Source organism: Symphalangus syndactylus, chromosome 20 (assembly GCF_028878055.3).
Source record: "Symphalangus syndactylus isolate Jambi chromosome 20, NHGRI_mSymSyn1-v2.1_pri, whole genome shotgun sequence".
In the NCBI taxonomy this organism is placed as follows: domain Eukaryota; kingdom Metazoa; phylum Chordata; class Mammalia; order Primates; family Hylobatidae; genus Symphalangus; species Symphalangus syndactylus.
In genome coordinates, this window is record NC_072442.2 from 12,831,317 (window position 1) to 12,846,255 (window position 14,939).

Consider the following 14,939-nt stretch of genomic DNA (forward strand, 5'->3'; position numbering starts at 1 on the left):
CAGGTCATGGATGAGTGCTAATCTGCTAATGACTCAGACTGCATTTGATGCAATGTTCCCTGTATCAAAAATGAAACTTATATAGATGTATAGAAAAACAAAGTAAATCAGAACCTGCGAAGAATGAGGGAGACAGTGATGGTGATGGTGGAAGTTTCTTTCTGATTTCCAGAATTCTCCTTTGATGCAGAAGTTAGGCCATAATAGTCTTCAAAAATGAGCTATTAATGATAGTCTAGTCTTTACAGCAGTAAAACCATGTTGATAGGTTATGAGATTTCTTTCTTTATCATCACCATGACTGCTTCTTGGAAACCACTGAGTTGGCAGCAGCTGTGTTCATTAAAGGCTGAGTTCTCAGAAGTGTTTATAAAACTAAACAACCCATAGATTTCTACTGGCAGAAACTTGTCATTGGCATTCTATGTTTTAGTCGCTACTCCTTTTTCACATGGGGCTTGGCAAGACTGACATATGTATCAGAATCATATGTACAATTTTAGTTAGACACGGACTCTCCTTCCCTCCTTCCCATCTCCTTTGGGCACAAAAAGAATTTTTAGATCCTTATTTTTCTCCCTATTCATAGGTTTAAGAGAACATTGCCTTATATAAAACAGTAAATCTCTGACTGATACCCCACCCTTTTTGATGAAATGTGTTGTAGAATATTTGCTAGACCTTCTTGTTAAAGCTTTAATATGAAGTCAATAATTGAGTAATCAACGTATAGTTGGCCTTTATAAGTGCCAACACCATGGCCTGAAGATTAGTGAAATATGTTTGCTTTTTCACTTTAAGTCAACTTTCAGCATTTTCAGGGTTAAGACTCTAGAGTAACTTGAGTCAAGACTACCGTGGAATTCACAATAATTCTCTTAAATTCAATCTATTACATTTGAAATTATATTTGAATCTCCCCCAGATTTAAATGCTTCTAATTTTTTTTGGTACAAAGCATTTTCACATTCATTATCTTATTATAACCCTCAAAAATTCTAAGGGTAAATACAGTAGATATTAGCGATAATGATAATTACTGTGTTGGTGAAAATAATGCTTTTAATAATGATGGTGGTGACTACAATTTAAATGCCTCCTAGGTCCCAAGTCTTGTGATAGCTTTATATATATTATATCATTTAATCCTCTGAACAATATTGTGAGGTAGAGTACCTCAACTCAAATATATGAAGTGATTTGTCAAAGGTCACATAGCTTATAAATATTAGACCAAGGTTTGGAACCCAAGTCTTAAGTCTTCTGGGCCAAGTTATTTGTAATCTATGAATTGCCAAATGTAATGCATAAAATGCCTTTACAACTCCATAGGATGGTTGACACACCTCACCTCCATCAGAACTTGGATTAACCTCACTTTCTTTGAGAAGCATTCTCTACCACTTATCAGCCATCTGATTTTAAGCAAATTATTTGACATGAGTTTACTCATCCATAAAAAAGGGATAACTCATCCATATTGGCTCAGTCTTTGCTGCAAAGATCCAATAACTTAACCAAAAGGCCTGGAAAAGTCTGGCAAATAATATGCACTTATTAGGTTGCGGTTCACATTTCCACACTGGCCACTGGCCTTCTTATGCTTTATTCCAATTATGAGAAGCACATGTGGCAAAACAAGGGTCACATCAACCCAAAGCTCACAGAGTTTGGATGTTAGCACATTATTCCTAATCACTCAGATTAGCCAGCAAGTCATACGCTTTTTTCTCTGTCCAAAGCTCAGCACCATTACACTGGACCTTAATCCTGCTATAACTAAGGGGCAGTAATATGTCTTAAAGAAAGATCTTTAAGAGAAAGGAAAACTGAAGAATCCTGGAAGGTCCATCCTGGAATGAGCCAAAGCTAACACTTCCTCAAAAAACAGAGGAATTTCCTTCCCCCTCAACCCCGCCCAGCATATTTTATATATATTTTCTAAGAGGTCAGCTAAGAATAATGGGCTTGAGCCAATCCAATATTGACCAACTACTCTAACATATTTCTCTTCAAAACCTGGTGAGGCAATGGTGTTCAAGAAACATCTACACAATGCGAAGTGAGCAAAAACCAGCCAATCCTAAATCCTACATGAGTAGTCTTCTCCAACCTTGGGGTATAAAAGACATTTTTGGCCAAAGACTATGAAGTAATGCTCTTTATTAGCTTACTTCTTCTCTGTGTCCAAATGATAAAATAAAATTCTGATGCGAAAAAATAATATTTAGAATTTTCCCTTTAGAGCCTTCAAAATAGTGGTTGTCCTCATTGTCTCTCCTTCTCTCAAACAAAAAACAAAACGCAAACTCTTTATAAATTTAGATTGAGTTGACTTATTTTTCCTTTATTTGAAAAGTTTCTTTATGTATGATATCACATCTATTATCTCTCTGTATTCTATACCCCTTAAGGTAAGCAGATGTCATAATCTCTATTTTGTGGATAGGGAGGGAAGCTTAGAAAATTTTGTAACATATTGGTATCTCAGCTAGTAAATTGTGGAACCAGGACTGAAACCTACAACTTCTGACTTGAGATTGTTTCTCAAAATCAGAGCATTCTCAGAGTGTTTTTTTTTTTTTTTTTTTTTTGAGACGAAGTCTTGCTCTGTCACCCAGGCTGGAGTGCAATGGCGCTACGTCAACTCACTGCAACTTCTGCTTCCTGGGTTCAAGCGATTATCCTGCCTCAGCCTCCTAAGTAGCTGGGATTACAGGTGTGTGCCACCACACCCAGCTAATTTTTGTATTTTTAGTAGAGATGGGGTTTCACCGTGTTGGCCCAGATTGTCTCGATCTCCTGACCTTGTGACCCGCCCGCCTCGGCTTCCCAAAGTGCTGGGATTACAGGCATGAGCCACCGCACCTGGCCAGAGTGTCCTTATTTTGCTTTTGTTGTTACTGTTTTTGTGTTGTGTGTGTGTTTTCTCTATACACAACGTGCAGAAAGGACTAAAGCTGCTATTATTAGAAATTTACCTTCTAGTTGGTGGATATATAACATTGTTCAAAGCAGGAAGCAAAGTCAGTATTGTTATTATTTTTAAAAGACAGGGTCTCACTCTTTCACCCAGGCTGGAGTCCAGTGGTGGGATCATCACTCACTGCAACATTAAACTCCCAGGCTCAAATGATTCTCCTGCCTCAGCCTCCATAGTAGCTGGGACCACACGCATGCACCACTATGTTGGCTAATCTTTATTTTTTGTAGAGACAGGGTCTCACTATGTTGCCCAGGCTGGTCGCAAACTCCTGGCCTCAAGTGATCCTCCTGCCTTGGCTTCCCAAAGCCTTGGGATTATAGGCCTGAGCCACCGTGCCTGGCCGAGCAAAGTCAATGTAGTTAAGTACCGGGAAGGCCGAGCAAACCAATGGTAAAATTGGGATGAGAGTCACTGGGGAGGTTTCTGGGCATAGTTGAATATCCGCCTACCTATAAAATCTAGAGCCCTGGCTTTCCCATCTACTGAGACTCCAGGGTAGGGGGCCTGTCCCACTGAATTGTCGGCGCTTCTGGGAAGCTCCTTCATTGTATGTGAGCCTAATGTGCTTTTATTATCCCCTACTACCTTTATCACAGGAGTGAACCTCCTCTACTCGTTGTCCCTAAAACATAACAGAGCCTCTCACTGTTTACCCATATCCAGTTCATGAGACTTGTAGGAGCTCCCTGTGGATGTAGTATTTGGAAAAAAGATTTTGAATCCCTGTCGGGATGCTTCCCTAAGAGTCCACTAGAGGAAATCATAGTCAGGAGGGAAATTGGGGTTTAAAATTTAAAGACAGAACTATGTGTTGAGCTAATGGGGCAACACTAGGATAAAACAATAGCTGGGCAGTGAGAGTTAGTGGCTTAATGACCAGGAGAATAAAAGCAAGAATTGATGTATGGAACAGGTGAAATTAGGCAGTTTAAGCAGTCTTAAAACCTTGGGTTTTTCTTTTTTTGCAGAGTTACATCCAAGCTGCCAGAGTTCTTCTAAGACATCAGGGGAGGTCGGACAGTTTTCCCAAGCTATTCCCCATCCATAAAATGCCCTTCTCTCCCTATTAATTACTTTGGTTTCTACATTTTCTGCATGGCCTACCTCTAATATTTTCTTCTGCAGAGAATTGTTCTTAGCCACTCAGACTATAGGAATCATGCTCAGTTGTCATATATTTCAAACAGTTCTGTGTCACCATTTCCTTTGTTACATACAAAGTCTTTCCTCCAAATAGAATATAAACCTGTTGTAGAGAGGCAAAAACATGATGTCTTTCGAAAATCCTAAAGGCCTTAGCACATTAATTATTATCGTTATAGCAAACACATATCTAGCACTCACTATGTTCTCTTCCAAGCACTTTTCACACATTATCTCATTTAATCCCGACAACCAACTATGCAGTATTTCCTACTGTCATTTTATTTTACATATGAGGAAACTGAGTCCTAGGCAGTTTAAGAGATAGTCCCAAGGTTACCCTGCTTGAAACAGAGATCTCTCACCCAGAACAGTTTCTCACTGGCACCTTCTCTTTGCTCGGCTGCCAAAAAAGTAGATATTGACGTGGAATCTGAATACAGCACCTGGCTGGAGAGCATTGCCTGTCTGATGATTCACACTTTTAAATAAAAATAATAAAACCCTTGGCTGCACAGCTTCACTTCCACAGTCCAGCTGGGATGTGGTCACTGTGGTTCCAAAACACACTTGGGTGATATTTCAGCTTGAATAAGTGTAATTTGCACATTCGGTTGTCAAAATTCTGCACGGAGGTCTTGTGATCACACTCCTTGTCAGGCATCTGCCAAAAGCTTGCTAATGTTTTGGCTCCCTTGTCCTGCTGGTTTTTGCTGGAAGTGACCTAGAGGAGCGTGGGATGCCTTCTCCTTTAGTTGAAACCCAAGTTAAAGTGGGACAATCTGGGTGAGTGACCCAAACCTAAGTCCTGATTCAACCATTATTTACTGAGCACTTAGTATGTATCAAGCATTTTCCTGTATTTTATTACATTGAATCTTCCTAATAGCGCTCCGAGGCGGGTGTCGTGATCTGTATTTTACAGATGTGGAAGTAGATTCAGATGTGAAAGTAACTTGCCAAAGGCCATTCCGTGAGTAGAACTGAAGAGATCTGATTCCGGGTTTCCTGCCCACATCTCCATATCAAGGTGCTTCTGGTTCACTTTGAGGTGAATAAAGTAAAGAACGGAGGGGTAATATAATAAAGATGATAATAATAATAATTACAAACATCACTACCAACATTTCTTGAGTCCGCACTGTGTGCCAAGCACTATGGGAATGCCTTATAGGCATCACTTCATTTGACCCTCACAACACCCATAAGAGGTAGTAGGCACTAGTATTTCCCCCATGGTACAAAGAAGGAAAATGATGCTCAGAGACGTTAAGCAGGTTAGCAAATGGTGTGCCAAGATTTAAGCCCAGACATTCTGTTGCCAAGGCTTGCTACAACAGCTATATGAAAACATGCAATGTGGGAGTGCTGGATTAGATTCCTCACCTGCCCCATATCTTCAAAGGAAGCACCAAGAGAAAGTGTGAGGTCAATGATTTGAAAAAATTAATCAGACTGTCAACATTTCCAGTGGAGCCCATTCAGCCAAAGTCCCCATTTTCAATGTTAACCGCCATGTTGCAAGGCTGACTTAGGAATGTTGCACTCACAGACTCTGAGGAAGATGATAGATTTGTTGAGATGGAGCCTCACCTGGCTTGGAGCCCAGGATGTCCAGGCTAAATCTGTGTCATTTAGTCCTTTTCACCCCATCTTATTTGGAGTAAGCTGGAAAGAAAATTTGGGTGCTTTGCCAAGGCTTTGGGAATTCACAACCCTGTCACTCAGAGATGAGAAGGATCCTTTAGTTAGAAAAAGTTCTCAGTCACCCCTTCTGGAAGAGAATCAGTGATGTGCCTTTTCACAGTCATGAGAGTGATCACTCCTCCCCACGGGGAGAGCGGGCAGTCACGGTGAATCCTGGAAATGGGAGCTGCTCCCAGAGTGATTGAGAACAGAGCTGAACTCAGTTCCTCACTTCTTGGTACCAAGGGGTTGGGTTGTGCCTTGCAAAGAGAGAGCAAGAATGAAAAGAATAGTAGAATGAGGTTTCGTTTTATATCCAGTAATTAACACACCAAATTAAAAATGAGCAGGGCAGTTTTGTGTGTGCTTGTGATTTGTTACACTGTTTTCCTTTCCTCTCTTATTTAAAAAAATGCTATTTAAACAATATTATAATGACATTAAAAGAAGTACATTATTTATTTATTTATTTTGAGACAGCATCTTGCTCTGTTATCGAGGCTGGGGTGCTGCGGTGGTGCGATCTCGGCTCACTGCAACCTCCACCTCCCAGGTTCAAGTGATTCTCCTGCTTCAGCCTCCCGAGTAGTTGGGATTACAGGTGTGCACCACCATGTCCAGCTAATTTTTGTATTTTCAGTAGAGACAGGGTTTCACCATGTTGGCCAGGCTTGTCTCGAACTCCTGATCTCAGGTGATCTGCCTGCCTTGGCCTCCCAAAGTGCTGGGATTACAGCTGTGAGCCACCGTGCCTGGCCAGAAGTTTAATAAAGAAAATATTCACGTTCCACTTTTGGCTTATAGAATACAGCATAGTCTTTGCTCATGCATCATCTATTCTTTTGTAACTGTAATCAGACAATAGAGTGAGCATTTTTCCTTGTCGTCCCATATTCCTTAAAAATATTCCTTGTTGGGCATGGTGGCTCATGCCTGTAATCCTAGAACTTTGGGAGGCTGAGGGCAGAGGATCTCTTGTACCCAGGAGTTCAAGACCAGCCTGGACAATATAGTGAGACCTTGTCTTTATTAAAAACAAAAACATAGCCGGCCATAGTGGCACATGCCTGTGGTTCCAGCTACTCAGGTGGCTGAAGTAGGAGGATCACTTGAGCCTGGGAAGTCAAGGCTGCAGTGATGAGAGATTGAGAGATCGTGTCACTGCACTCCAGGCTGGGTGACAGAGGAAGGAAGACCCTGTGTCAAATAAAAAGAAAATTTGTTTTAAAAGAGAATTCAATGCGTCGATTACAAAGCCTATTGCTTCTTTCCTGTCTTAATTTTGCTGACACTCTGATATTTTAATCTTCATTCTAGAGTGTGAGCTTATTCATAACCATTCTAGAGGAAGGAGGAGGTTTGAAAATGAAGGGACATGCACATTTGTCTACCCTGTCATGTGTTAATGGTTCCCATTAATAACAAAATAGATAAGAGGATTAGATAAGAGGAGAAACAGAAGAAAAAAAGATCAAAAGTGTTCATTAAAATGAGTTGTATTCCAGTTATTTTCAAGTTAGGAGAACCAAGGTGAAAAAATGCACTAACCAGCTGACAAACAGCTCTGCCCTCCGGAGGCTTGGCAGACACTTAGCAGCTGCTCCCGGGGCCAGGCACCTCTGGCTGTGCCAGCAGCTGTGCCAAGGCTGAACAAGGTCGGGGGGAAAGAAATGCTTCACATACCTTTGGATCTGTTTAGTCATTGATGCAGGAAATAGGTCTGTGTCGCTCAGCTGGTAGCATCATTGCGTTTGCCTGGAAGGTCAAGGGTTCAAGGACCACACTAGAAAGTTGGCAGCTTCCCAAAGCCAATGCTTGCACTGTCATGGAAGGCAGGTGGTGGTGAACACTGGAGAAAGGAATGCTCTCTCTGCATGTCCCAGGGAAATGGGGCTTACAGGGGCAAGACAGACACCACACCACTCAGTTTACTTTGACCCATAAGCTTCAAAGTACTCCAGTGTGGAACTAGCAGAACTGTCATCCAGGGGACAGGACTGTGTCATAGACACTTCTAGAAGGCAAGTGGAGTTTGGGGCTCTCTGATGCATGCTCTACCATCTTTTTTACTGAACCCTCAGCTCAGCCTCTGTTTCAGCTTTGAGAAACTCAGAAACCAAGAACAGCACAAAATTGTGGCAGATCCCCAGGAAGAAAAGAGGCCCACACTTACTGAGTAAACTAAGCCTGGAATTCATGTCCACAGCCCAGTAGAATCATCTCTTTGTAAACTTCTCTAAAATGTTTATGTGCATTGCTGCTTGGAAGTTCAATGTTATGCACAAAAGCAATTTACTATAATATTTAAGATATTTAAATTAGTTTAAAAGTTTAAAAAGCATGATTATATTTGAAATTATTTGGAATTATTTATAGTAAATACACTTGATAATTTTGCTTTTGGCTAAATATTGGAAATTTGGGGAAATAATCCAAAAAATGATAGTAGAGAGGGAGTTCAGCAAAGGTAAATGTGGAAATACATCTTTTAAAATTAATCAAGCCCACCCCACTAAAAGATAGATCACTTAAGCCTGAAATACAATTTATCCTTCTGCCTAAAGAATTTCTATGGCAGGAGGTGTGGCCTGAACAACAGTGCACACCTGAGTTGTTTGTGCATGGAGTAACATTTTGGCTTACAAGTTACCACAGGGCTAATTGTTGCTTATTTATTTTGTGGGCTGTTCTGATCCTAGATACATTTGTTCCAGGAATGTGGGAGATTGAGTAGGTGTGGGGATGGTGCTCTTCGGTAAAATTGTCTCTAGACTGGAGAAGGTACAGTAACAGGCAGCTTCTTGTTAGGCTAAAGGAAAAAAAATCCCTGACTCCTTTCCCCTTTAAATAAAATACCTTGCTTGCAACCAGCTATAAGAGAGGTTTGAGGTTGGCTTGCATCGGGACCCTGCCAACAGGTTCAAGTCTGATGTTCCTGCTCCCAGGATACCTTTTGCTGTCTTATCATGAGTTTTTTTTATTTATTCAGTTATTAGGAGCTGTCTTTCTGCTCCTACTCTCAGAGACCTAAACATGACCTCTCGTCTTTTGAAACCAAAGACAGAGTGAAACAGTCCCCAAAGAAAGGAAATCTTACAAAGTCTAATGGAAGTTACACAGTTTTGGATTTCCCTTGGCATTTTGTGGTACCTGTCTCTAGTCCTTAGTGCTGTCTACCTGAAATTATTAACATTTCCTCTCTTCGTGAGGACAAGGTTCTTCTTCTTTAATTTTTTAACAGCTTTATTGAGATATCATTCACATATCTCACATATGATTCACTGATTTAAAGTATATGCTTCAATGGCTTTTATTATATTCACAGAGTTGGGCAGCCATCATCTTAATCAATTTTATGACATTTTCCCAAAGAAATCCAAAATGTTTTAGCAAACATTCTCCAATCCTCCTGTCCTCCCAGGTCTAGGAAACCACTGATGTAATTTTTGACTCTGTGAAATTGTCTATTCTGGATATTTCATACAAATGGAATCAAGGCTTTCTTTAAGCATCCTACTATTCTTCCACAGAGCCTGGCCAAAAACCTCGTACCTAGTAGGCCTTTTAGCAAGGCTATATTAGTTACTTGATTTAGGTATATTAAATGACTCTTTTAGGATCAACATAGCTCATTAGTGGGTAACTGGATAGTCCTAGATGAAAGACCTCATATGCCGTTACCCATGGCGTGTTAATGGTCTGGACAGTATCAGAATGAAAAGACAGTCTATGAGTCATAGCTTCCCCTAGGTGAGGTCCCACAGACATGGCCCCCTGTACTACTCGTCTGTTCAATGATATAACATGGACGCCATCAGCTGAACAAATCAGAAATCGATTCCCTAGAAGACTGGAGTTCTCTTATGAGTTGGCACACCACGCTGCGTGTTAACAGGCAATAACACTAAAATGCACTAAAGACCATGTAATTTATTCCCAACATGCTGTTATTCTTTCCAAAACATTAGCTTTGGAGCAGAACGTTTGCTAAATGTTGTCTTTATTTCCAAAGCTTGGGGTAAAGATCATATGCAACCAATGACTGAGAGATAATTGGCCACTTTACAGTTTTAACCTCAAATGAACTCCCCCGTCTGAGTAAATTTCCTGCTAAAAGATCCCATTTTAATAGAATGTGAAAGCTGCAAGAAAGATGGAGCTTACAGATCACAGTATGGTCTGTTAGATAAATGACCAGGAGTAATATTTCTTAAAACCACATTTTGTAGACAGAGTTAACAGAAAACCCAGGAAAAAAATACCCAGTGGTTCAGCATTCATGCTTAAATGAAAATAGCATGTGTGTTTTCAGCCCAAGTTGTGCCAGGGCTTGGAGGGAAATTGGCAAGGATTAAAACCAGAAGTCTTTTGGGGGTTGTTGGGTATTGTCATCCTGGACCTGACCTCACAGCTTTCTCTTGGAGGAGAAGGCAAAGAATAGCTGTGCTAAAACTTTGCTCTAAGAGTTGCCACAGAGTTCTGAAAGTTCCTCTTCTTGCAGCTGGCTTATTTTCACTGAGCTGGCATCGAGCCAGAAGTCAAGTTATTTTGTTTAATAGCTGAAGAAATGACCGTCTTGTGCTTTTTAACCTAAAGGTGGCCTTGACTGCAGATCCCTGGATGTGGGGAAGCACCTAAGAAGGTCAGTTCTTCCAATAGAATGGGAGGGTGCTCTTGCTGTGCATTTAAAGTGAGGTCCTTGGTTTCCTCCTTTGGATTATCATCTTTGGTGAGGTTTGTCTCATGGAGAACTGATGACTGTGAGTTGTCATGTACAAAGTGGAAAAATAGCTTTATTGTCTTAAGCTCAAATTTCACAGGCTTGCACTCCTTGGTTTAGAATTCAGATTCCTCAGTATGAAAGAGAACAAGAAAATGTTGCACCTTTTAATCTATTTGGGCAGAAAGAAAATTTAAATCTAGTCAGAGAGGGTATCTGTCTACAAGAGCTCATCCCGAAGACTTCAATTCGTTATTCAAGAAACCATGGCTAAGAATGCACTATGAGCCAGGAACTATCCTGGGTCCTAGGGGTTACAGAGGAAAACTAACCATGACTCTACCTTGAAGGGCTCACAGTTTATTGGTGATTGGTCATAGGGGAGAGGGAGAGGGAGTAAGACCTAAGTGTGGTGAGTACCATGATACAGGTATGTACAGGATATGATGGAGCACAGCTTGGTGTGGGTCAGAAAGACTTTTCAGGAGGAACGAATCCAAGGTTGGGTCTCAAAGTAACAATAGAAGTTAGTCAGGCATCTGGAAGTTCACAGTTGCATGGGGGAGGCAGTTTGCCTGAAGTAGAGGGACCAGTATATGAAAAAGCACAGAAACGGAGATTGCATGATGTGGTTCAGCACGTCTTGCCTGGGTGGGCATGTGTTTTTTGAAAGACGAGATCAGAGAAGTTGGCAGAGGCCGGATCAATAGCAGCCTTGGGTTTTAAACAAGACCACTTTCCCAGCTCCTCCTGGCTGTTCCAACATGGCAACTGGTGCCCTGAGTTCTATCTCAGCATTTGTCACTGTGTGAGTATCACTCTTTTTAGCTCTAAGCAGATAGATCTTGCAGATCTGTAAAAAATTCTGGTTCTGCCACTTCCTATGTATGTAACCTTGGACAAACTACTTAGCTATATGGAGGCTCTGTTTTCTCTTCTGTAAAATGGGTCAAACAAAAAACAATTTCATAAGGTTATTGTGAGTATTACCAGGAGCAAACAAGAACAATGACTGGCATGAAAAAAAAAGTGGTCATGAAATATTTGTGGAATTAAATTGGGTACAGGAGTGAAAAGGAAATTCTTCTGTCTGGAAAATAGCCTTTAGCTTTCCAAACACCAGTAGCTGCCAAAGCCGTGTAGGACACCTGGAAAGAGGTAGAAAAGAGATCCGAACCATGAAGAAGAGTGACAGGAAGCCACAGACCCCAAAACTAGAAGATGGTAAGCCAGTGAAGCAAATCAAAGTGGTAGGGGTGCATCTTGTGCCAGAACAGCAAGGGCACTGCCAGGTCAGAAGGGTGGACAGGAGGGAGGAGGTGGCAGATGCTGGCTCATAGGGCACTTCAGAGAGTGAATGCGTGGCAGCCTGTGGCTTTGTCTTTACTGATGTTGTCCTGGTATCCTACTAGGCTCTGGAAAGAAATAAAAAAATAAAAATAAAAATAAAGGAAAGAAGAGAGGAAAAAAGGGAAGAAGAAAACAGCGGCATTGTTGTTTAATAACAGCAACACCCCTTCGTGATAGAAAACACAAAACAAACTAGAAATAGAAGGAAACTTCCCCAACCTGCTAAAGGGTGTTTATGAAAAAACCACAGCTAGCATACTTAATTGTGAAAGGCTAAAAGCTTTCCCCTTAAGATCAGAAATGAGACCAAGGTGTCTGTTCTTTTTTTTTTTTTTTTTTTTTATACTTTAGGTTTTAGGGTACGTGTGCACAATGTGCAGGTTTGTTACATATGTATCCATGTGCCATGTTGATTTCCTGCACCCATTAACTCGTCATTTAGCATTAGGTATATCTCCTAATGCTGTCCCTCCCCCCTCCCCCCACCCACCGTACAACAGTCCCCGGAGTGTGATGTTCCCCTTCCTGTGTCCATGAGTTCTCATTGTTCAATTCCCACCTATGAGTGAGAACATGCGGTGTTTGGTTTTTTGTCCTTGCGATAGTTTACTGAGAACGATGGTTTCCAGTTTCATCCATGTCCCTACAAAGGACATGAACTCATCATTTTTTTATGGCTGCATAGTATTCCATGGTGTATATGTGCCACATTTTCTTAATCCAGTCTATCGTTGTTGGACATTTGGGTTGGTTCCAAGTCTTTGCTATTGTGAATAGTGCCGCAATAAACATACGTGTGCATGTGTCTTTATAGCAGCATGATTTATAGTCCTTTGGGTATATACCCAGTAATGGGATGGCTGGGTGAAATGGTATTTCTAGTTCTAGATCCCTGAGGAATCGCCACACTGACTTCCACAATGGTTGAACTAGTTTACAGTCCCACCAACAGTGTAAAAGTGTTCCTATTTCTCCACATCCTCTCCAGCACCTGTTGTTTCCTGATTTTTTAATGATGGCCATTCTAACTGGTGTGAGATGGTATCTCACTGTGGTTTTGATTTGCATTTCTCTGATGGCCAGTGATGATGAGCATTTTTTCATGTGTTTTTTGGCTGCATAAATGTCTTCTTTTGAGAAGTGTCTGTTCATGTCCTTCGCCTACTTTTTGATGGGGTTGTTTGTTTTTTTCTTGTAAATTTGTTTGAGTTCATTGTAGATTCTGGATATTAGCCCTTTGTCAGATGAATAGGTTGCAAAAATGTTCTCCCATTCTGTGGGTTGCCTGTTCACTCTGATGGTAGTTTCTTTTGCTGTGCAGAAGCTCTTTAGTTTAATTAGATCCCATTTGTCAATTTTGGCTTTTGTTGCCATTGCTTTTGGTGTTTTAGACATGAAGTCCTTGCCCATGCCTATGTCCTGAATGGTATTGCCTAGGTTTTCTTGTAGGATTTTAATGGTTTTAGGTCTAACATTTAAGTCTTTAATCCATCTTGAATTAATTTTTGTATAAGGTGTAAGGAAGGGATCCAGTTTCAGCTTTCTACATATGGCTAGCCAGTTTTCCCAGCACCATTTATTAAATAGGGAGTCCTTTCCCCATTTCTTGTTTTTGTCAGGTTTGTCAAAGATCAGATAGTTGTAGATATGCGGCATCATTTCTGAGGGCTCTGTTCTGTTCCATTGATCTGTTCTTAACACTCCTATTCAAAATTGTGCTGGAGGCTTTAGCCAGGGTAATTAGGCAAGAAAACGAAATAAAAGACATTAAGATTGGAAAGGAAAAAGCAAAACTATCTGTTTGAAGATACACAATTTTATATATAGAAAAACGATCTTGAAAAAGAAGAACGAAATTGGAAGATTTGCAGTTCCTGATATAAAAATTTACTACAGGCCGGGTGCAGTGGCTCATGCTTGTAATCCTAGCAATTTGGGAGGCTGAGGTAGGAGAGTGGGAGGATCGTTTTAGTCCAGGAGTTCAAGACCAGCCTAGGAAATATAGGGAATCCCAAATCCACAAAGTAAATAAACAAAAAATTAGCCGACCATGGTAGTGTGCACCTGGCGTCCTGGCTACTTGGGAGGCTGAGGTGGTAGGACTGCTTGAGCCCAGAAGGTTGAGGATGCAGTGAGCTGTGATCACTCCACTGCACTGAGTGAGACCCTGCCTAAAAAAATAGCTTACTACCAATAACTTGGTACAAATCTATAGTAATCAAGACAGTGTTGTACTGGCATGAGGATTGATATATGAATCAGTAGAATAGAATTGAGGATCCAGAAATCAACCCTCTCAATAACAATAAATTGATTTTCCATGAAGGAGTATCAAGAAAATTCAATGGGGGAAGAATAAGCTTTTTCAACAAATGGTACTGAGACAACCAGATATCCATATGCAAAAGAATGAAATTAGATCTCCTGCCACTGTTTATAAAAATTAACTCAAAATAGATCGAAGACCTTAAATGTAGGAGCTAAAGCTATAAAATTCTTAGAAGAAAACATAGGGGCAAATTTTTTTATGGATTTGCCAGTAATGTCTTAGATCTAGCACCAAAAGCATAAGCAAAAAAATAAACAAAATAGATAAATGTAACTTTATTAAAATTAATAACTTTTGTGCTTCAAAAGAAACCATAAAGAAAGTGACAAGACAATACACAGAATGGGAGAGAACTTCTGCAAATCATATATCTGATAAGGGGCATTCCTGTTGCTATAACAAAATACTGAAGAGCAGGTAATTTATGTAAGTAATAGAAATCTATTTCTCATTGTTCTGGAGGCTGGGACATTCAATATCAAGGCACTAGCAAATCTAGGGGCTGGTGAGAGCTGCTCTGTGCTTCCAAAATAGTGCCTTGTTTTTAGGTCCTCACATGATGGAAGGGATGAAAGGGCCAAAGGGATGAATAGCTCCCTTGAACCTCTTTCATGAGGTCATTAATCTCATTCATGAGGATTCTACTCTCATAACTTAATCACCCCTAAAGGCCCTACCTCTTAATACTATAACATTGGTGATGAGACTTTGACATATGAGTTTTG

The 14,939-nt window shown here is 40.6% G+C and overlaps 1 protein-coding gene across 7 annotated transcripts in view; it reads left to right on the plus strand.

The window, feature by feature from the left end:
* PCTP (phosphatidylcholine transfer protein) overlaps window positions 1-14,939 on the plus strand; it is a 148,670-nt gene that overhangs the window by 100,352 nt on the left and 33,379 nt on the right. Inside the window, exons 6-7 of one of the 7 annotated variants that reach the window (XM_063628417.1) lie at window positions 2,622-2,719; window positions 3,955-6,169. The exons of 4 other annotated variants lie outside the window; for them this stretch is intronic. In XM_063628417.1, the coding sequence (XP_063484487.1) occupies window positions 2,622-2,719; window positions 3,955-3,985 (129 nt within the window). In that variant the 3' untranslated portion in view covers window positions 3,986-6,169. Of the gene's footprint in view, window positions 1-2,597; window positions 2,720-3,954; window positions 6,170-14,939 lie in introns of those variants that run through there. 2 more of the 7 variants (XM_063628416.1, XM_055256326.2) reach the window with 2 other exon arrangements.